We start from the raw sequence: 22,736 nt of genomic DNA on the forward strand, positions 1-22,736 counted from the left end.
CCAGCTCAAATACATTCGTAAAATGTTTTTTTCGATTAAAGCTGCTTTTAGTTGTTTTTCTGCCTCACTAACCAAAAGTTTACACATTATAATGATTTTCTCTTCAACAAGACATCTTTTGGTCTCATAATTTCTCCTATTTCCGTGTTGTTTAATTATTGTATGTTTCTCCCAAAATTTTCGACTCACTCTTATATAGTATTTTCTCATCACAAGCGCTACAATTAAATACTAATTAAATATTAAATACCTAGAGCACATATTGATTCGCGGTCAAATACGTTGTTGTACTTATAACGAAACTGTACTATTTCCCGGGGGATATTTGTCCTGAAAATTTGCAAACACTAAATACGAATTCTTCTATTTATACGGCTTTCAAAAAGCAATGGCGTCCGCGCTACTTAGTCTTAATCTGCATAGTCTTCGTGATTGGTGCAGTGATACTGGAGCGTCCCTGATTGGATAATAATAACCATGGCACGCGGCCTTCACGCAAAACTCCATGAGTCTATCTCGCAAATTGCCATTGCAGCTTTCTGATCTAGGATTAGAGCGATGGTATCTAAGAGTCGGGTACGTTAGGAAAACCTTTCGAAATAAATCAAAGTACTCCGTGCGTAATGTTAATGTGCAGAGGTTCGTGGTCCGGTCATGCTTTTAGTTCAAAGCTTACTGATAAGGTCTGGTTGGCCCAACATTTGCGGACAGTAAGCGAATAACGATTGCCGGATCAAATGCACGTGATATCGGTTGAAGATGAATTGCCCCAACTGATGCAGCTGAAGACTGCAACGAAAAAGGGCGAAGGCGCTTTCTTACTCCTCATAAATTCTGCGCTGCAAGGGAATCGCAATTCATTTATGGAGCACTGGCGGCGCGGATAATGCGAACGCGAAGTTTAGAGAATTTCAGTTAAACATCCGGAATTAAGAACTTCGTCATCGTCTGTTACATAATCGTTTTAGAAACTTTACGTTGATTGGAAAGATGCTAAGGCAAAATACACCAAAGTTGCTTTGTAAAAACTAATAGAAGTTGATGCATCATGTCAGCTGCATCGTCGATCGCAGCAAATTGTTTTTTCTTTGCTGGAAGAACTATTTGCGTTCATGTGAAATTGTGAACTTGTATCTGATGTTTAACTTGCGCATTTGTCACCTTGTATTGTTAAAATTTCATGGTATGTAGCTCAGTGGCGCAATTCTGCAATAATACAGACAGCATTTCACATCTGCAAGGTCGCATCGACCAATTACAATCACCAAGAGGGATCGTACGATACAAAAATTGATACATCGGGTCCGTTCGGCATTTGAAAATTTAAACACGAGGCCGTGGGGAAACAATTGGTCGAAATGCCGGCGCGTATTAACAGTAACCCGATCGCATTGAATGACAAAAATTGCCCCAAGAGGCGGCGCCTGTCATGTGGATATAATGAGGCTGCGACAATAGCGACACAAGCACTTGTGTCTACTGGTAATATTTACACCTCTGCCGCGCGCTCAACATGTGTCATTGAATGTAAGACAGGCGAGAAACAGACGAATTACAAGTGGGGACAAGCTGCCAGTCGCAGGACGAAATCTTGAGGGGCGACAATTTATAGATTGAGTTCGTTCGCCGCAAACACCTGGCCGATTTACCGAGCCACTGAGCACGCCAGATCACCGGACAACTTTAACGTACGTTTTAGGGATATTCGCTATTACGGTGTTAACACTGCGGGGATTTGTTTTCGCCCGGGCAGCGTAAGGAGACGTACTTTGCGGACAAGGCGTGCCATTTACGGCTTTCCCGCGTTAGGGCCGTGATTGCTAACATGGAAAATATGTAAGTTGTGCTAGAATTGGATTCGCGTGCGCCCGAAAGGAAAGTTTTCCGGGTGTTCAGAGTCGGGGAGGGATATAGTGTTATTCATGTGGTGGCATTTTATTATTGGAGATTTTTGCCAAAGCTTCCGTGGTTGAAAGTATGAGACCTTTCTCGTGTACTTTTAAGTGTTGTTTTTCCTATGTTGCTACACACGGAGCTACTACAACGATGAAAAAGTGAGTTGCCTCTATTGAATAATATATTGATAGCATGAAACGCGCTTTTTCAGTTTCGTTTCTGAAATTGATTGATTCGTAAATACGTATTTAGTTGAAAACGATTGCAAATTTGATTTGGGTTAACGTCGAATATTAAAAAGCGATTGCAAACAATAACTGCGGGATTTATTGTAATCGACTATCGTAATTCGTTTACAAGGAATTTGGTTTAGAACAGCGACGAACTCTTCACCTTTCAACGGCTGCCAAAAACAGAGCCTACTCTTAAACAGTCGTCGTTTGCAAAGCGTTTACGGAAACGGCCCAACTAAAAATGTTTGCGTCGAACACAGGGTTCACGGCCGGTTGAACGGCGCCAGTTAGCAACAGACGCAGGCAGTATTGCCACAATAAACGATTGGGCCAATAATGAGTTGCAACAGCTGGCGTTTTCGCGCGCCTGCGCCCACCGTAAGATTAGCCCGCACTTAACCAAGTTTTTTTCGCACCTGCGATACGAGTTGGCGGACAGGTTGTTCCCGCACGTTCGCAGGGGTCTTGCGCGCAGCCTAGGGACCACCTGGGAAAGCTTTTAGTTCGGGTCGAGCTTGAGTGCGAACTTACGGGAATTTGAGGAGATAAACGCACTTTTGGTGAGTTCCAAAACAAACGGGAGCGAGAAGTTGAGTTTCGGGTGTTTGTGTGCAAGAGGATCATCGGTGGTGTCAAGTGTAAATAGAAATTGATGGTAGTCGGGAAAACAGTTTAATGTATTGTGTGTGTACGGAAGATAACCAGCGGAATGAAATGGGCCTTGAATAAGTTTTGAATTCTCACCAACATGAAGTTCGCCAATAATTGTTATGTAGCGATTTCTGGCATAAAATAACCGAAGAGTGTAAAATATGAAAAATCTCGCCTGTAATGCTTCAGAGGTTCAAATAGCTACTATTGATGTGCACAGGAACAGGCAGTAACAAAACAAACCTAATTAAAATTTTGTTGCCTTATATTTTGTGCAGAAAGTAAATAGTTTCGCAGAATTTTTTTAACAGTTTCAAGCAAACGTTCAGTTGTGATCACCAGAATGAGTCGACGACACTCTGAGAACCTTCTTATCCACCAAGACGGGCGACACCATCATCCGTTTAGTCGAAAGAGCCTCCTGGGCCCGTTGGAACCCCACAACCTTCCATGGTTTGATCAACGACACAAAACTACCAAAGAATCTTCCTTATCCCCGCCAGACAATCCATACGCGTCATCCGAAGATGAACCAATCATAACCGACCAACGCTCTCCGAATGATGCGGACACCAAACGCGCCTCCTCTTTCAGAATCAAGGACATTTTGAGCGGTTTTGCGATACAGGACACCTATGTCTCACCTGTGGTTGATGGTTCACTCCAGAGCCCGAGGAATGCGAAAAGATTTCAACAGCATGACTCGTATTGTCCAAGCTCGGACAGCGAGATGGGAAGCCCCAATAGCGGGTGCGCTGTTGATGTTTGTTGCGGGTCGACTGGGGATCTACGACGCGCGAGCAAAGCAGAAGCACCGAGGCTTAGGTTCGGTGTCAACGCTATTTTGTCGAGCTCCATTGACGAATGGAAACATGGTAAGATTAATGCATTTTGCGGTCGCTATTGCGTTTATAACATGTGGGGTCAAATTAAAGAAAACCTTTTGGTTTTAATTAAATATTAGTTGGGTGTTTTGGGTAAATTGGAGATTGAATTTAATTGTCCTATGCAAAATATTTATTGTCGAAGATACAAAATAATCCCCAATTGGCAAACAACTTATTTTTGGTATTTAAGTAATATGCATTAAACGAAATATTTTATTGCTTGCGATTTATCAGTCGTCATTAACTGATAAGCATTTTCAACAAAGTTGTTCGTAAAATATCAATAGCTCACTCAATTTGGCGCTAAATCGTGTTCCAGTGTGCGGATCATGTTATATTAACGCCGCCATATCGGCCTCCTGCTCACTTTGTTTCCGCGAAGTGGCCTCTTTCATCACCGTTATGTCGCTGAGATAAGCGGCGACTAATGCGCAAACGAGGCCTTCAGGCCCAGGGAAAAATAACGAACGAGATTCCCGCCGCGGCTTCGCGCAAGATTCGATCGCTGAAAAATCGAAGTCGTCGCAATTAAACCTTCGTATCGTCGGCTCGTTTCTGATCTTGGTTTTCAACGTTCAACGGCTGCGCATTAATCGCTTGTGCGGTCGGGAATACTTGTCAAAGCCTGCGATCCGACAAAAGATGTGAGACACCCGCTGAACGCCGCCCTAAACGAAACACATCGGGGCAGATATGGATGTGGCATGACGTCAGTGGGATGGGCGAGATAACACGGAGAAGAACTGGGAGGCGCGGTAATTACTCCAGTTTGTTGTTGTTGCCAGCAAAACGCGATAACGGCCTGAAATCGGACATGCAGAATCGGGAGTTGAAAAGGTTGATTGACGCGGGAACTGTGTTCCGTGCAACCCAGCATTCACCTGCACATAGACAAGGGTTTTCACTTAAAGATCCTCGTTTAGCCCGCGATCAAGTGGGAGGTAATGTACCCACGGAACGGCCGTGACGCCATCAACAAACACGAGCCCTCTGCGCGGCGCTAATCGTTTTTCGTACACAAAGATGCTTTAAAATGAGTTCGACATTCCGGGTGCAAGGCATCCGATTAGAGGCCGATCGTGATGCTTTGATGGTGATTGGCACAGGAACGATTAGGTTTGCGATACTAGAGAATGAGACGATTTATCGAAGAGAAAATCGAAATCGCGCGGCACGTTTAATCGGATGATAGATAGACATCTCTGAACTATGGGGTCTTAATTGACGGACCTTCGCTAAACAGCCACAGTTGGTATTTTATTTTCACTGTTGCCGGTTTCTTCATGAGCGATTAGGATTTTTTCCCATGTTTTCGTCACAGGTGATAATCACTTCCGTTGTTTTGCGTACATTAAGGCTGAGTCATATATATATTTATTAGACGTATCTACGTTTTGTGATCTTGTATTACTCATTACGCCATGTTTGTAGATGACGTGTCGTCTGAGGAACGGATGAAATCTTGCAAGCAGCGTAAAATAATTAAACGACGTCACACCAACGATCAGTCAACATCGGAGGATCTCCGAGTAATGCAAGATACGAAGAAGGATCAGTTTTGCAACGATTACGACGATCACAGGTAAACAAATTGACGTAATTTATTGGTACCCGTACATTTGAAAGCACAATATTATAGACGTGAAGTGACGACAACACAACTAGTCACAACTTACTTCAGACAAAAACACACGAGGTCGAATTTTTTGGCAAATTTCTTTTTTATTGAATGAACAGTTTTGATAAAAATTTTACTTGATCGCATTACCTAAAAGTTAGTCAAATTCAAAGTTTTTCATGAGGCTTGGACGTTTGTTTCGGAAGAAACAAACATGACACGACTTTGCGATGAACCGAATCCCCGATTTACCCAAAAGCAAAATGTTGGCGATTTTCGCCGCAGAGCTACAAGTATTTACAAAATAAAGCGTGGGTCTCAACACGCATTTTTGACCTCTAAACGTCTTTGCCCCATCAGTTCGTTTGCACATAACACGTCAGTGTCGAAAACTGGGTTTGAACGCCAGTAATTGTTTGAAGCTGCTTTTGTGAGTTTAACTTGCCGCTTCCGCAGCATTTGCGCGGCTAAATGCATTTGATGCTTCGATACATACAGAAAATGGTAATGATTTTTTGCCTAAACTATCGCGAAATAACAAGATTTTAACGTCCGTCTTTCACAGATATTCACCAGATTCCATCAGAACCGATTACGGCGAAAACGTCACCAAAGAAGCCGTCGCTAAGCAACTCCATCACCATTTTGCTAACAACATGCTATTGCAGCAACAAATAGACCGAGTTCCCTCGCCAAGCGCAACCAATCCCCTTGATTTCACCGGTTTGGGCGCGTTATATCATCCATCTGTAAGCCGCTTACTCCCATCCAACTTAACAGCGTATTACCAGCAGGTATGACGACGGGACAAGGTCTAATCTTTGTGTTTTACACAATTAGCTTTGGGTTGTGCGCCTTCCGCTCTTGTCTGGAAAGTATATTCGAGGGTCACTGGTTTATTTTGGGAACGTGACGATCAAATAAACATAGACTGATTTCGGAACACAGCAGAATGTATAAGGTCCCCACGACGGACGCATTTATGCATAACAAACCGTTTTTCCGAAATGCATGAAAACCAAGAATTTAGATGTTTCTAGCCCTAACCGGTTTGTTTGTTTACCTGCAGTGCATGCACAATCCAACCGCTTTGTTCGCGGCGGTCGCAGCTGCCCATGCGGCCTCACAACAGCAAAAATTCCTTCAACAGCCAATTCCAACTGTTCCTAATTTCCTTGGCAACTACTCCAATCTTTCAGGTAATTTTAATTTCAGCAATTCACATGCAAGTTTCGTTTTTGACATTCAGTTAAAGCAGATATTATTACGCAACAATTGACCATCTCTTTAGAATTTTATTGATTGTTTTACGTAATAATTGCTCGTTGGCACATATACACTTTAGCTTTACAAGACATGAAGAGCCCATTTTGTGCTGTACTTTGGACAAGCACAGTCAGTAAAGTTGGCAAAGGACAAATTGTTTGTGAAGTTTATTGCAAAGTGACACCATGTCCCATTTACCTAGAGTTTATAAAAAAACTTCGTCTTGAAATAAATTATTACGACCAAAGCAAATGTGATGTTTTTGTTTTTAGAGCACATTTCCAGCTTGCAAGGTCTCCTTGCGATGCCCCACAACGCAGCGATGGACAAATTAAACTGTGGCAAACTTCCAGTGCATTCCAGCAGCCTCTACAACCTGGCAAAACCGACTCCCATAAGCCCTCACTTTACGTCAGAGGAAAGCAAGTCAGCTGAACGACAAAGCGCCTTTGACCACATCTTGGATTCGACGGCCCTGAAGTTTAGACGGGGGGTATTCCAGCCAGGTATCCCACAATGCATCACGCAATCACTGGAGCGGACCATGACGGGGCTTCCGGCATATCTAAGAGGCGACGTCTCCAGTCCAGATCTTTCGCCAAACGGGGTAAGAACTTTGTTGCGAGGAAAGTAATTTATTTTGGAGTTGATATCTCCTGTTACCCTACTAAGCCCTAACAGGTGTCGGCTGCAAAAGCACTGGGTGTTTTTGAGTGACCTATGACGTTGTGCAGAATACTACTTTCACTGTTTCCTCTTGAAGGCATGTTTTATCATAATGACCGCTTTTATGCGGGACACATCACAACCAGTTGTCCCTAAAACAACATGCAAGGATATTACTTTAGCAGGGTCTTGAATTGTCGCCATCAAAACAAATGTCGAGAAGATATATGAGATACTTAAATTAGTTTATTATTGCCAGGACATGAAGTCGAAAAAGTGCCGCAGAAGCAGAACCGTGTTCACTGAGCTTCAGCTTATGGGTTTGGAACGCAAGTTCGAACAAAAGAAATACCTTTCGACTCCCGATCGCATGGAGTTGGCCGAATCGCTCGGTTTGACTCAACTTCAAGTTAAAACCTGGTACCAGAACAGAAGAATGAAATGGAAAAAACAGGTACGATTATAGCAGTGCACCTTGTATCGCTTAAACAAAAATTGGTTAAACATAATACAGAAATGTTTTATCGAATGACAAGGCAGCAACCCTTCTGCACAGGTCCTTACTTGGCAATGTCTTGGCTACGTTGTCAGTAACCCTAATGATCAAATATGATGTGTGTTTAGAAAAAACGTCTATAACAGCTTTTAAGTGCCTCAGAATTATTGCCCATCTAAAACCGACAACCAACAAAACGTATTACTCCGCGAAAGTTTCGGTGCATGTTGATGGAAGTTCATAACCATTAGTTTTCGCCACTCACTACTGTAAATTGGACGAAATATGTTAATTACATATTCACTTCTCCTTCGCAAGCCGCAACTAAACCATTATCTCTCAATCAGTGGCTAACTTCAAAATATACCCCAGCGTTAATTTAAATTTATTTCGACTAAACAGGTCCTTGGAAAGGTTTTCAAATAGGTCTTTTTTTCTTTGTACAAACCATTATCCTGCGCCGCAGGTCTTGCGCGCGCTACAGAATCAATCAAATTTGGGAGGCTTAATAGGCTAAGCAACTATGCTTAGGCAATTACACTGCCCGTGATGATTGAGCTCGAGTACATAAACGGACATGATTGGGTCCTGAAAAAGGGGGTAACGCTATTTTCTCCTGCATCAAAATACAACAGCAATCTTGCCTCTAAAACGTGTTAGCTGACAAAATAATTCGAAAAACAAACAATAGTTTAACTCTAATTTTATCGCTGCGGACGGTGCCCCTTTACGAGGGGCTGCCGTAGTATGGAATTTAAGCGCTATGTAAATAAATTAGGCAATTTAAATTTTGGCGTAAAACATGTACAGGAATAATGTGCTTTTTGCGTTTGGACATAATAAATATTTTGGTTTAAATATAGATGCGAATAATCAAAACTTTACAACAATCGTAAACCCATGGTTAAAAAATTTGCATCGACTGCATATCACAAAGATTTCACTAAAACGTTATTGCATATCTAAAATAGGTAAGCGAAGAAAGTAATTAGTGTTGGTTTATAGAAGAAACTTTAACCATGGTTCTGTGTTTCAACAGGGTCAGTTAAACGGTTCAATATCTGAAGCTCAACTAAAGCCGAAGGGAAGACCGCGAAAATCACCAGAACCGTTGGAAGGATCTCAAAGTGAAGTTCAATCCGAAAATAATTATTCGATGGTTTCAGATGAAAACTCAAGTTCTGTGATTCAAGTCTAGGCTACTTTTCATAGCGCGATATTGGACAAGGCTGGTTGCTGGTTTCGTCACTTTATATAACGGTGATGCCAGACTTTTAAAATATAACAAACATTTAATAATGTCAGGGATTTAAAAACATATAATATTTGACGAGGAAAAACGATTTAGTCAGAAGTTTTCGTTTTCGTGCAGAATCATCGAGAGTGTTTATTTTAAAATCTTTATTCTTGTATTATTTTTCGCAGATCTATTACATTTACACTGCGCTCATCCGCGTTTTAGCGACTGCCGTATGTATTAATGTATGCGAACACTTTCTCCACATGTTTTGTAATGTTTATCGACCGGATTTATAACAACCTCATACGGGCACCTGTCCACTTTTTCTCTTAAACTCCTGTTTACAACTGCAGTATTTTTCTCCTGTATTCGCGCTACCGCATGAAACGTTACGGAAACACGAACACGAGAGGCCAGGGTTTATCCAGTGCGGTCTTGAGTTGTGGATGTTATGCGCACATCACAGCAAAAATGATAAGCCGTACAACCTACATTAAGTCTTTCGCGATTAAAGCTCTTCACATATAGATATTATATTCACGATATATCACGTTACGATACATGGCAACATGTGCCGATATCCGCGATTTGACTTTTATCGTTTTCCTGCCCAAATACTTTTTGTCGCGAGTACTTTTGTATAATATTTGATTTCACAATTCGTGCCTTTTGCGTTCTGTGCAAGTCGCGATATATCTGGTTATTTGTGAAGCGAAAGTTCCGTCTGTGTTCGACGTCTTGTGGTTTCTGTATTTTGTATATTTTTTGTACGCGATTGAATAAAACTTTCACCGCTAAACATGCTTGGAATCGTTGATTTAATTAATCCTTAACAGAATCGGGTATAAAAATTACTGTTCGGGAATAACAAATAAATGCTGGAACCACTTTGGTTGTTAAAGATAAATTCGAAATATCGATATAAAAGACTACATTAGCTTTGGTTGCACTTTGCTATGGCCAATATTTTCTACACCGATTGCTAGCAGATAGTTAAAAAACTGGAAAGATTCCACATTCGTGGATGATAGTTCAATGACTTTTAAGTAACGATGCTTGGCCTGTAATGCTGACAAAATGAGAAAACAGTAAAATTACTCATATAATCGCATTACGGCCAGTCTCCATGCCTTCCGCGTACCTTGTAGCTCTCCGGTCGAGAAGTAAGTATGTTGTGTAGAGTTCCAGGGTGCATTTTTTGCTATGGTCGCTATGAACAGTATGAGCACCGAAGTGTTTGCGGAAAGTTATTCCTGTGTAATTTTGATCGCACGCTGACGGAGCCGTGCACTTCCTTATGTTAAATTCGTTTGTGAAACAATAAGTTGCTTAAAGGTTTTACAATACTTTTTGAAAGTTAAATGATGAAATTCGTTTCTAAAATGCTTAATTTTTAAAAAGTATCGTAAAACCTTCAAGCATTTACTATTTCTTGCCCAAGAAAACAAAAATATGTGTTGTATGTTGGATGTTTCATGATAATTTGTCCACCTTTCAATTCAAGAATTGTTTAAGAAATGTGTGTCATATTTTTTAATACACATTCGCTTTTTAGATCAGGACATTTAATTTCGATTTTTTTTCTTCTGATATTCCTTTCCGTTGTGCCAAGCAACAACATTTGAAAACCATCATATTATAACGACTGTAGTATTTGGATTTAATCTCATATGAGTTATTTCCTACAGTTGTGTGAGGTCCCTCGTGAGCAGATCAACTTTCAATCAATCAAACTCCACTCAAAATTGGCGCCGAACGAGAACACGGCAAACGCTATTAGCATCTCTTTAACCGATAAGCGCTTATTTTGGTAGCCGCGGAATCACTACATACCACCTGCGTGCATGGTAAGAGCCAATTAGTATTGGAAGATGCATACGGAGATAGGAGTTCAAACGATCCAGGAGGATTCAATGCGTTCTTCCTATTGACAAGAATCGAAGAAGTAAGGAACCGATTGAAACGTGGATAATTTCGCGTTAACGTATCTACAAATGCACGCTTATTGCTTTAGCCTAGAAATGCGCCTAAATGCACCAAATTAGGTTACACGTTTTGCTACTTGCTGCTCCAAATATAACAGATTGTCATCTGCAAATGTATGTGACCTTTGCTCGACTGCTCTCGTTGTATTAATTGAGATCTTGCAAATACGTACTTAGCTCTTTGAAGGTTTGTTTGTATTTTCAGCCAACGATCCACTTATTTTATCTGAGGCAAAAATTCCTCTGCAACAACATTTTGAATATGCTTGAAGTTAAACATATTTGATTTGTTAATTCAAAAATATCTAAATATTGATATTTTTGCTCGTTTTTAATGATTGAGTTTGTTCTACAAACTATTTCAATTTTTTTTCGAATTGTGTCGAGCGTCCTTAACACGAAATAAACAATTGCAAGTAAACCCAAGTCGTGGATTGATAAAGATCCGAATCTCAGGTGCAATAAGGAAAACCCATACACACGTCACAAGAAACCTTGTGTGTACAAATATTTAAATGAGAGTAACACCTTTATCGCGCTTAAGCGCTGTAGCTTAACGCCGCAATATTTTTACCACACCGCCTACGCTCAAACTTAGCAACACAAACCTTGCAACTGCACCGCAGCTGTTATAGTGGTTTTAACAAGTGTTTCTCATAAGGATGGCGCAATTCTCAAAGAAAGCACTTTTGGGTGGTCAAGTGATTTGAAACAGAAAGGGCGCTTGCTGGATCGGCCAAGCAGTTGTGCATATTCATGTACGAAAGAAAATATCTTTTGGGTAATCATCCGCAAGATAGCGCGGGTTCGAATCCCGGGGTGGTCGACAAAAAAACATACCAGATACGATTCAGTTTGCACTTTTTTTCTGATGATATTTCGCATTTAGTATTTCAATGATCGAAACAATCTTATCCAGAACATTTCTCTGGGCGGTGGCAATCTCAAGCTCATCGTGATGGCGATTTTGTTCGCTAGACATAAGCAGATTGCATGCGCTTGCCAATCACACCTCATACGAACGAAATCGAAACTATTTGTCTCTCACTGCGGCATTTATTTCAGTATTACGACACATTCTTGAGGGGTGACGATCGCCCAATTCGAACCGCCCTGGATCCTCGGCGAAGGATGCAGCAACGTGTATAGCTCTCACAGTTGCTTCGTGCCTAACCGTTAGAAGAATAGCAACATGCGTCAGAATTACCGCACTTTTGAAATCGTCCCAAGTCTGAAACAGAAGTCGTTGATCACCTGGACGAGGTTGCACGGCTTAATTAAAACATCAACGAAACGTTCATCGGCGACCGACAAACACGCATCTATCATCGGGGAAAATGAAGATCGCTTATCGGACTTGGGTATTTAATTACCAAAAACTTACCTTGTTATCGGCTTTCCGGATTGTTGTTTTGCCGCCGCTTGTCAACAAACAAGGCGCAGAACATGAGGAAAATCTCTGTTTTGCCCCAAACCGCGGGTGAGCGGTTCGTGATGAGGCCGGGGACGCGGTTGAGAGGTCACCAGGTTACAGAAAAGCTGAAAACCTTTCAGGGATTGTTTGGTAAGTAGTTAATTGGTCGTGGAAATTAGGGGATTATAGGATATGGGTAAAGGATATAGTAGTTATAGGATATAGTTTATTGGGAAATACTTTTAGGGTGATGTAGACCCTAAAAGCATTTTTACACCTGAATCATTTACTTAATACAAAGCGCATTATTTTATTTTTTATCACAAAAATCAAACGCGATTCTTGCAGAATAACCTATTTTGGAAGTATTACGTCATCAGTCCACACGCGAATAAGTATTTATATTTATGTGGTGCTTTATAGAAATTTGGCTTCGCGTTACAGGACGTGCTATGCTTGCTGGGAGTGCTCGGGTCGTGAAAAGGTTCAAACATGCATTCCACCCTTTAGGAACTCGGATTCAAATTATCTCCCAAAATCGTTTGGAGTTTACATGGTGTTGGCATTTGCGCCACCTCTACAATTGGGAGTCAAACACTGTAAGCATTAAACTGTGGTGCCATTGTTATGTCATACAGCCAATTCATTGTCACTGTTGTTTTATTCACCGCTTACCAATCGATTGGAGAAGGTTGACAGGTTTGTGCATGCTGTAACATATGCAATGTACCAAGTAAACAAATGTGTATTATGTGTGTAGTATAGTATGAACATCTCAAACATCTTTATTAACATTTACACAACAAATTGTTACTGACGTTGCCAGACGTTTTATTGCTAAATACTGCCAGAAGAGCAGTATTTGGCTACAACATTTACACGTAAGCAATTTTGGCGCACCAATTCAGCAGCATTAAAATTTGAACTGACCTTTACAAATACCACAGTATTTAATCTATCAAATATTGTTGTTTGTTTATAATGTGGTTGCCTTGTTTATGACTTCACCCTCCCAATATTCGGAGCGTGCAACTATGGTTATGGGTCTCTTCTAGCTGCTGTAATGTAGGTTGTTTTATGACAAATATTATAGTCACGCTCGTTAGGGACGTGCCACCAATGCATTGACTCATAACCACGCATCAAAACCGTATAATTAACAACAATAAACCGATGAATCTATGGTTTGAACTTAACTTAGATTCCACTGTGAAGAGGGACAAAAACTGCAGACAGTGCACACTGTTTCCACATTTAAGATGTGGAGCCCGGTATATTTCAGAGTTATACCGCCATAAATGGAATAATCCCTACCCATTCCGACGACGAGACCGACTGGCGTTGGTTGCCAGGGCAACCGAGGTAAACAAAGAAACCGCCACAGCCAGGGGTGTCGATGTTATCAGGTAACTATTCCTCCCTCCCAGGATCGCTGTGAACACAAGATTTGCGCACCTCAAAAGAACTTGTGTCAACTCGCTGTTGCCAATGCGACAAATCGCTGCGAAACACACACAACACACGATTTCACCCTTTGTCCGAGTCTGGGATCTTACGGCGAGAATTGCGGTGCTCAATAGATAGAAGTAACTGAACTTTTGGCGCTGTACGTGAGTGCGTTTTCTACTACTCAGCATTGTGGCATAAAAACAATCAGAATTGTGGTGGTATTAATCGTTCCTGCTCAGTTTGCGAAGTACAGAACTTGGTTGAAGTTGTGCAGGTTTGGGTGGCATTCGAATCATTTCGGTTGAACATGGACGTTTTATTTATAGAGCAAGTTTTTTTCTAATGCTTTTGTTTAGCTCTAACACGCTTTCGAAAGCCGCACCGCTGAGCAAAAATAGAAACCATGTACTTATATACAGAGATATCTTTCTATTTATATTTTTATCGTAACTTCCAGCATCGCAGTCCAGAACAAATTTCTCAGGAGATAATCTTGTTGTGTCAAGCGGTTAAAGTTCTTGTCGGGATTTGAAGATTCGAAACGAAGCGTGGTCATGTCCGTTGTGTCGGATGCGCCCAGACAGTCGATTTTCCGCGAAAAGCATTTGAATGATGGAATTAACATTCCGAAATTGAGTAGAGTGAGCAACGGTGTCATGCGGGGTCTGGACGCCCTGGTTGGAACCAAGGAAATCCGCATTACACGCGTGGTCAAACGAGGAGGTGGAGAATTTCTCATTTGTCATAATACGACCAAAGTTCTGTAAAGTCCAATGTTTGGTGACAGAGTTAAATCACTTTAATGTTTTGCACAAGTGTATTCATTCCATAGCAGAGATTTTCAAACTATGAGTCCTAATTAATCGAAATTGCTCTTCTGACACTTAGTTTCTTAAGTGTTTATTTGAAACCAACGTTTCGTCTGCCATCCGGCGAGACTTCTTCAGGATGGCAGACGAAACGTTGGTTTCAAATAAACACTTTAGAAACTAAGTGTCAGAAGAGCAATTTCGATTAATTAGTATGCCTGGCAACAAAAATAGCAGTATATGAGTCCTAATTTTGGGTCACCGAGTAAATTTTTTTAATGCGGTCTTTTTATTTTATGAAACCGCTACTTGGTAGGCTATGGGCTACACCCATTAAAGAATCACAAGAAATCAAATGTAAGATAGTTAAAGATCTGCTGGTCCATAACAGCCATCATTTATTTCTACGTGAATCTACATAGTGTGTCGCCTACGACCATTTTGGTATGTTTTCACCAAGCATTGTTATGAAAAGATCCTTAAATTAAATACGCACAACCGCTAAAACTCTCGGTTCAAGCAAACGGGCTTTAACTGGCATTACCCATGACCCGTGGGTCAAGGTTTTGTATTGCCACGTGGGAATTCGTTTGTTTAGATTTGTTGCTAAAGCTGTCAAGCATAATGTTTATTAAAAGCTCTTATGGCAAAAATAATACTTACTTGTTTCGATGAAGGGAACTAAAGTTATTTGCTTTGTAGGAACTATATGCAAGGGAGTCCAGCAATATCGTGTCACCGACGAACACGGAGATGTCATATACACTGCCAAAGAAGGTATTTTCATGACAACATTAAGTGTGTATAAAGTTTAAGATACAGTATGTGAACAATTTAACTGGCCAGGCAATACGTTTCTACTTAATGGTACTTTGCAGTTAACGTCTATCCGATGGGTTATACCAAATTATATAAAAATTATGCAAATGGCATTATCGGCTTAAATCATAGGGATGCAACTGAGCCATAAAATGATCAGTAAGATGAACAATTGAACTTCCACGTTTTTTTGTTAAATTTATTAACACCACACTGCTGTTGGCAGATTCTAACTCATTTTTCATTTAACCTTCCAGGACAATTTTCCGCCAGTTTTAGTGGAAAGCTCGGCGGTCACATCATTAAAGCATTGCAAAAATAAACATACAAACTCGAAAATAGCAAATGCGGTTATTAAAAGAGCCCGCAGTTAAATTTAGTTAACACGATAAGATCATAATGTTTTTATTACCTGGCATTAAAAACCACTGCCGGCTCCCGTATCAAAACACTGCTCGCATCCGATGTAAGCCAATTACGGATGATCGGTTGTTGTGATTACAGAGAAACGTCGAGGCCACGAGAGTTTGATTGGTAGCGTTAAGACATAATTCCTAACTTTAATGCAAATATTTGGCAACGAATCTGATTATTAATAGTTTTCGCAATTACAAAGCGCCATAGTCTGTGAATAACAAATGGACAACAAGGACTTTCATTTGAAATATATTGTGTCGTTTCGAAGTAACGTTAAATTGTCGTTTACATTTAAATGCCCACCACACGTTAACAAAGACGCGGACAATTTTTGCCGCACTTCCAAAAATGTCCGTTTTTTTTCTTCAGCGGTTTTTAGCAAAACTAAACCAAATATAAAACAACTTTCTGCAGTGTATTTTCAATTATCACTAATTAATCATTGTTAAACACTCGTATTTTACATGTTCAAACCTTGTTAGAATCGTCATGTTGTTGTGTACACTGCTGTGGTCCAGCCCGATCCTATTCTATGACGGTGGATGATAATGCCGGTAATTTAGTGATGCAGTTCGATCGTCCCGTGCGTTGTGATGACGCGTGTTGGTGTTGCTGCGGATGTGCTCTTATGCGCATGCGCGTGAGAAACGCCAATGACGTGGAGATGGGGGAAGTGGAACAAAAGTAAGTTACCTGAATATAATTTCCCCGCAAAGTTGGCGTTTCAAAAAGTCGTCTACGCAGGGAAGGGAAATTTTAATGACATTTAGGTAATGGCGCGATTCACGATGCGCTGTGGCAACTCTACATTTTCCTGCCAATTTAACGATAGATGTTGTCACGCAGATGTAGGAAAAAAGTATTTGTTTCAAGGAACAAACATTTCAGAAAAATTTAAAAATGTTTTTAAGGATTTTTTACCGCCATTTTGTCATCAGGTAAATTTTTTAAAGCTAGTTCATCAGGAAATTGTGTCCATTCTACTTGCATGGCAGCAACTCTGTGATTTACTAAATACCCTTGCTTCCTCGCTACCGTGCTCTGACATCGTGAGTGCAAAACAAACTCAGCCGCTGTTAGCAAAATGTCATCGGCCGACAATCAACCGCAAGACCGATGAATCCCAAACATCTGATGTTGTCCAAACACAAGCTAAATAAATAACCTTAACCGACAAATTGTAGTGAGATGAAGGTAACAGCGCATTAGGCTCCCACGTAATCACGCTCTCAACCTCCCATACTTCCATGGTTATTTGGAAATAGAAGTCGTGCTGTCGTTTCAACGCCAATAACTTTTGTGTTTATATTAACGTAATTTGTTTACACATATATTTTTGTTGTCCAATTTCGATCTGAAAGAAATATAGAATACACAAAATTGTGTTTGTTGTTTTATGCCCATGTTATTTTTATTTCGCATATTTATAGTTTATTTTGCATGTTTATAGACGCGTTCAAGTTCAATGTCTGCAAAAATAAAATTGAATTGAGTTTACGCAGTATAATAAAAACAGAACACGACAGATCGAAGCCCAGCCAGTAAACGTCAACCCCCTTTTTGCTGCTCGGTATCGCTACCTAATGGTTATTTATCTCAGGTGGAGTCTGTGGAAGGAGAAGTTTTCGGTTGTTACAAATCCTGCCAGTGAAACGTTGACAATTTATGGACCCTGTTTGACCTGTCGCTGCTTGACTGACATGTCCTTCGAGGTAATACAGTCATTTGGTAGTGCTGAAAATATGAATCACAAGCAAGGACAAAATGCGAACTTCAGACCGAAGTTAAATATTATTTGTGGCGAATGGTTTTCCTGTGTGAAGCACGCATCATAGCAAAGTAGAATTTTAACTGCGAGACGAAACAACTTGTAAGACATACTACCAGCGATAGGACTATGGACATTGGTGTAGTCATCCAAATATCTCAGTTAAAAGATTTGTAAGTTTGGGGCATTTGGAAAGTTCAAAATTTTTCTTAAATCTTTGAGAAGACATCTTGCCGTAAAGCGCGCGACTGAACGTTTTCTGTTTCCTTCATCTGGCGATGTTTGAAAACACAAAAATTAACCAAAAAAATATTGGACTCCTTAATTTTAGCCTGACTGCTGCCTACTGGCCTTTGCAATTAATCTGTTGTTTTACGGTAGGTGGTTTCCGATGACAAGGGTGAGGTGGTTGGAAACATTTGGAAGAAATGGATTGAATCGAAGGAAGCGGAGACGAACGAAGACCACGAACACTTCGGTGTTACATGTGAGCCCATAATGCTAACGCAATAAACGTGTATTTTGAAAGTTTACAGAACTAACATAATTCGCGAAATAGACAGGTTAATACAGGGGTTCTCAAACTAGGATCTGCGGACCTCTGGGGGTCCGCAACGACCGCACGGGGGTCCGTGAAGATATTTTAAAAACACAACTCGTACGTTTTATGTGCGTGAGCAGCATTTACTGTAGTAATTTATAACTTGCGCGATTTAGTGAAATAAACAACACGTATAGTGGACAATTACACTTTTGAATGGTTCTTACACTATCTTTTGTATTTTACGAAATATTTTTTTACTACGCGTCTATGACGTAGGAATTCACCCTTATTGCCGGTGACATTCTCTAATAAGGTGAAGGTCGTATTTGTTGTTTCGTGGAGTAAAGTTACAGGTGATTGTGTGATAACACCAAACTAAATTGAGTGTCGAGTCCAGACTATGTGTGGACTTGAACTGAAGAGTTTGTCTGACGCAAATAGCTCCTTAAATAAACATGATTCGTTACTGTTGATATTGTTTTGTAGTATTTTATACTGATTACGTGGGGAAAATGATTTGATGTAAGATTAGGGGTCCGAGAAAAAACATGTTCACAAAATGGGGTCCGCGGGAAAAACAGTTTGGGAAACCCTCGGTCAAGGTACGCGTTTTTGGAATATTATGCGGATCGGTACTTATACATATGTATTTACGTATGAACAAAAGTAATCAAACATATTTTTATCAGTTACCGGTCCATCGAGTCCCAACTCACGTGCCATGCTTATAGCAGCTGCATTTCTGTTGGTAAGTACAGGAAACACGTTTAGTGGCGGAGAATCAACAAATAAATGCTGTTATTTTGCAGAATCACATGTTTTTCGAGATGAGTTGAGAAGATGCGACCGAATTGATTTGCCTGACCTTCCCTTGTGTATATTTTGATGTAAAAACACTACTTTAAACCAGTGGTTCTTGACCTTCTATGATATATTCATCCCTTGGAAACTTTTTAAAACTTTGTAATCCGTGGTTTGTCAGCAACAATACTAAAGAATAGTTATGATGCTAAACAAAAATGATCCCTTGGGAAGGCATTACCAAGCAGTTCGGAAACGAACAGTAAATAGTCATGGTGTGTCAAAGCATAGGACAAATGTGCCAATTGTGTAGTCCTGAATGCCATCGGTAGTTTTGAACTTGTTGGGTAAAAATGATTCACAAGTTTCAATTTGAAAGTTGTTAGAAAGTTCAAGGGTTTTAATCAAACCACTACTCTTTTCCACAAACCCATATGTGACAGATAAAAAACTAAGAACAGCAGCAGCAATAAGCAAAAATAAAACAGTAGGAATGACATCCAAGTTCCAACATAAAGGTTGGGTGATGATTGCGCATACAACTTTCCAGTGCAAGCAAACTTTGGTAGTTTTGCTATCTTGTGAATATATCGGTGTTTCGGAAACTGGATTTATCCCTGCAAAAAAATGACAATGAAAATTTCACATGACAATAAAATATTAATATTTACAGGATGATTTGTAGTGACATAACAAAACTAATTAGTTACTGAACTGCAAGACAAACACATATCTCATGTTACAAAATACATCACTTGTTTATGTTATGGGACCATGATTGACTAATAAATCTCACTGAAGAGTGTTTCCGTACAATGCAAAGCAACTTAAATATGGAAACAGTTTTGTAAATTATTTTTAAGACAAACAACATGGCCCTGCTGTAAAGTTCATTGGCACATGTTACGGTTGTTTCTACAATCATTCTCAATGCTCTATAACATTGAAAGAATCAGAATGTCTTCCATTGAGCTTTACAGCAGGTATATGGCCTATATATTGTTTTTCTAGTAACAACTGACACATTTGCCAGATTAGATTCTATCTCAAAGGCTGCTTGGTTGCAAATAATAAACTCACTTCAGACTTTCGTTGTGCGTCTTGTATTCCATGACGGTGTTTGGAGGAAGATTTAAAACTCTTCGTAGAGTGTCTCTTATCCGTGAAGTAACCTGTTGGTCTTCAGCAGTTCGGTTCCATATAGAAATTATATCCTCCTACAGAAATGGCCATGTGTTAATATAATTATGTTAAATGTTAGGGGACAATTGGTCAAGAGAACATGTGCCAAAAATACAGGTATCTCCTGAGAATGAAGACACAGCTTCTCAAAATTTCCTGACCAATGACAAGTTTTACATGTATCTTGCTGAGCAACAATTAGTGACATTTTTTAAATGAACTATCTTTTGACACAATTTCACTGCCCCGTTGGGTTGTACTGTATTTGTTGCAACTTTTGATACACATTATAATTATACTAATTATCCACAATGAAATTTGTCAACTACAAGCAGCCAAACCTGAAAGCGGATGGATATAACAGCCCCACACACTTCATCGCCAACCATAAACTGTTCACCCAACATTGCAAGAATCAAATTTTCCCAACATCTGGAAACAAGTCCCTTGCGTAGCCGAACAATCCACTTTCCACCAAGGCGATTTGCTTTATCCTTTAAGAAGAAAAAGGAAATTAGTGAACGTAATCTGTAATTAGACCGAAAAGAGAATTTTATACCTCCCATAGTGGTTTTATTCCACCCTTAAAAATGTGGACATCACTGTGCCCTGCCATCTCATTCACACGAATCATGTGGCTGTAGATTTTCCAAAACTGTTCAACCTGAAATAAAGGCATGTAGATGTTGACAAAATAACTCCAAGTTACAAACTTCTATACACAAAAATCAAACTAAAATAAATTAATTTAGAACATCCAGAAGGCTGTTGTGTGTTCTGTTTGCCATCAAAATTTATACAAAGCCATATTTTTTTATTGATTGCATGACCACATATTCATATAAACTATTATTTTACATGTAAAATTGCAAAAATTTTTTGTCATCACAACCCTAAAATTAAAGTTTTACAAATAGCTTTTGTGTCAGTTTAAAGCACTTACGGAACAAAAGGTGCCGATAATGTTCATGTTTTTTTCAAAACTTGCTGCATCCTGTGCCCGACCTGGCTGTTTCTTAGAATACCAGATGCAGTATGTATATTGAAGAGGGTGTTCTCCTGGACCAGGACTGATGTCTTTATATAAAGTTGTGCTATTTTCCTTTGCTTCATCGGAACCACTGTCATCATCTTGGAGCCTACATTTGGAAATATAGTTTTACCCACCTATTTACCAACGAAAGTCCTACAAATTTAAAAAGTCCTACGACTTACGCTTCAAATTTGTTGTTCATCTTTTCTTTCTTTGCCAATTCCGGTTATGTGTGGAACTGTGGATTACAAAATGTCTAAAACGAAAATGAAATTTTGATAAGTTTTTGTTGCGTTTGTATTACCTTTTATCCAAACTCTAAAGCACCAGAAATTTTTTATTTCTACCTATTTCAGTTTAATAGTTACGCAACATGAAAACACCACCTTATACACTAATGTATATTGTCAAGCAACAGTTTAATTATTCTCTCATCTGCTTTAGCAAAACTTTTTACGCCAGTTTCCCCACCTCTCATTGGATCATACAATGCACTCTCTATGGAGATCACGCAGAGTTTAGAGTATAGACATTCGGCTTTGACGAAGTACACTTTTATTAATTATGCTGGTGTTGCTGCCAGGCGTATTATATTTTAATAATCTGTCTTTCTTTCACAGCTTCCCTGAGAAAGGCCTAGCTAACTAGCAAGTAAAACGTCGGTGAATCAAAGTTACGTTTAATTAGGCCAGAAAGACAGATTATTAAAATACTTTTGTTAACACTGAAATATTGTCCTTAACGATGCAACGTATCAATTTGGCTTCAGTCATGGCAGCTTGATGATGCAAGAACTCCTTGATTATGAAGAAGGAAAGAGAATGAGGTGGGCCACACCACGTCTTCTGTCCTCTTCCATGATATATCAGAACACGTCATACAGCGATCAGGCATTTTGTTTAAAGGGGTTAATAATAGTTAGCAGCGCTCCCCAGCATGACAAACAATGTTACCCGCCAACAAGGTCCTTTGCCAAAGTCGTACTGTGCTGTAACTACCGACAATTTTTTGTATTCCCTTTTTCGTCTTTCAAAATGAGGTGCAAAACAAGTAACACACGATTGCTTGCTACCAGGTTGTTTTAGCTGAGTAAAGTATCTGTGTGGCCGTGTTTGTATTGTTACGGCGAGGTATATGTTGTAGTTTTACCGAGAACAGTTTTGGTTGATGTAAAACGGCTGCTCCACTATCACAGAAACGTCAATTTTCAGGCTAAAATCTAGCTGGTTGTTTTTGATGACAATCCCAAATTCATGTGATCTACAAGACATAACTTACATAAGTCTATACACAAGTGAAAATGATTTTTTTAAAGTTCGTATGGCGCGGTTATACCTAAATTTAAGATGCACCTCCAAACTTTTATCTGATAATTTTTTGGTTCTTACAAATAAAATAAGTCACTATAAATAAGTTATATGACCTATTTCCTCTCACCTGCAAATGTTGTTAGCTTCTGAATAAAATTCTTCAGCGATTACATGCAGTAATTTCACTTTGGGGAATGTGTTCAGCGATACACAGAGCAGAACCCAACCCTTGCACACCTCCACCAATTACAG

At 39.8% G+C, this 22,736-nt stretch overlaps 3 protein-coding genes across 6 annotated transcripts; 2 read left to right on the plus strand and 1 right to left on the minus strand.

Moving 5' to 3' along the window:
* Window positions 1-1,950: 1,950 nt before the first annotated feature.
* LOC145902699 (uncharacterized) lies at window positions 1,951-9,741 on the plus strand. 4 transcript variants are annotated; one of them, XM_082990779.1, is made up of 8 exons: window positions 1,951-2,054; window positions 3,123-3,656; window positions 5,112-5,249; window positions 5,851-6,079; window positions 6,355-6,484; window positions 6,824-7,158; window positions 7,477-7,671; window positions 8,753-9,741. In XM_082990779.1, exons 1-8 carry the CDS (start codon window positions 1,978-1,980, stop codon window positions 8,909-8,911), a joined length of 1,797 nt encoding a protein of 598 aa, XP_082846905.1. In that variant the 5' UTR covers window positions 1,951-1,977; the 3' UTR covers window positions 8,912-9,741. The 4 variants fall into 4 exon arrangements, with proteins under 4 accessions (XP_082846905.1, XP_082846903.1, XP_082846904.1 ...); XM_082990777.1 differs by having other exon boundaries at window positions 3,123-3,655; window positions 5,099-5,249; XM_082990778.1 differs by having other exon boundaries at window positions 2,005-2,054; window positions 3,078-3,655; window positions 5,099-5,249.
* A 4,334-nt stretch (window positions 9,742-14,075) lies between these two features.
* LOC145901850 (phospholipid scramblase 1-like) lies at window positions 14,076-19,108 on the plus strand. Its single transcript, XM_082989655.1, has 7 exons — window positions 14,076-14,524; window positions 15,313-15,387; window positions 16,329-16,530; window positions 17,447-17,558; window positions 17,996-18,101; window positions 18,848-18,906; window positions 18,968-19,108. Exons 1-7 carry the CDS (start codon window positions 14,356-14,358, stop codon window positions 18,992-18,994), a joined length of 750 nt encoding a protein of 249 aa, XP_082845781.1. The 5' UTR covers window positions 14,076-14,355; the 3' UTR covers window positions 18,995-19,108.
* Window positions 19,109-19,437: 329 nt separating this feature from the next.
* On the minus strand, window positions 19,438-21,527 carry LOC145901851 (eukaryotic translation initiation factor 4E type 2-like). The gene is made up of 6 exons (XM_082989656.1): window positions 21,357-21,527; window positions 21,085-21,280; window positions 20,701-20,805; window positions 20,483-20,635; window positions 20,040-20,176; window positions 19,438-19,576 (listed from the first exon to the last, which is right to left on the minus strand). Exons 1-6 carry the CDS (start codon window positions 21,374-21,376, stop codon window positions 19,534-19,536), a joined length of 654 nt encoding a protein of 217 aa, XP_082845782.1. The 5' UTR covers window positions 21,377-21,527; the 3' UTR covers window positions 19,438-19,533.
* Between the last annotated feature and the right edge of the window lie 1,209 nt (window positions 21,528-22,736).

This window comes from Ascidia mentula, chromosome 5 (genome assembly GCF_947561715.1).
Source record: "Ascidia mentula chromosome 5, kaAscMent1.1, whole genome shotgun sequence".
NCBI lineage: Eukaryota > Metazoa > Chordata > Ascidiacea > Phlebobranchia > Ascidiidae > Ascidia > Ascidia mentula.

Bases quoted from the DNA above. Each gene is read 5' to 3' on its own strand.
- LOC145902699 (XM_082990777.1), top strand. From the start codon at position 1,978: ATGAGACCTTTCTCGTGTACTTTTAAGTGTTGTTTTTCCTATGTTGCT. The intron at 5,250-5,850 runs GTAAACAAATTG...CGTCTTTCACAG, and splicing joins AACGATTACGACGATCACAG to ATATTCACCAGATTCCATCA. The intron at 6,080-6,354 runs GTATGACGACGG...GTTTACCTGCAG, and splicing joins TAACAGCGTATTACCAGCAG to TGCATGCACAATCCAACCGC.
- LOC145901850 (XM_082989655.1), top strand. From the start codon at position 14,356: ATGTCCGTTGTGTCGGATGCGCCCAGACAGTCGATTTTCCGCGAAAAG. The intron at 17,559-17,995 runs GTAATACAGTCA...GTTTTACGGTAG, and splicing joins TGACTGACATGTCCTTCGAG to GTGGTTTCCGATGACAAGGG. The intron at 18,102-18,847 runs GTGAGCCCATAA...TATTTTTATCAG, and splicing joins CGAACACTTCGGTGTTACAT to TTACCGGTCCATCGAGTCCC.
- LOC145901851 (XM_082989656.1), bottom strand. From the start codon at position 21,376: ATGAACAACAAATTTGAAGC. The intron at 20,177-20,482 runs GTTTGGCTGCTT...CCATTTCTGTAG, and splicing joins TTATATCCATCCGCTTTCAG to GAGGATATAATTTCTATATG. The intron at 19,577-20,039 runs GTGAGTTTATTA...ATTTTTTTGCAG, and splicing joins ACGCACAACGAAAGTCTGAA to GGATAAATCCAGTTTCCGAA.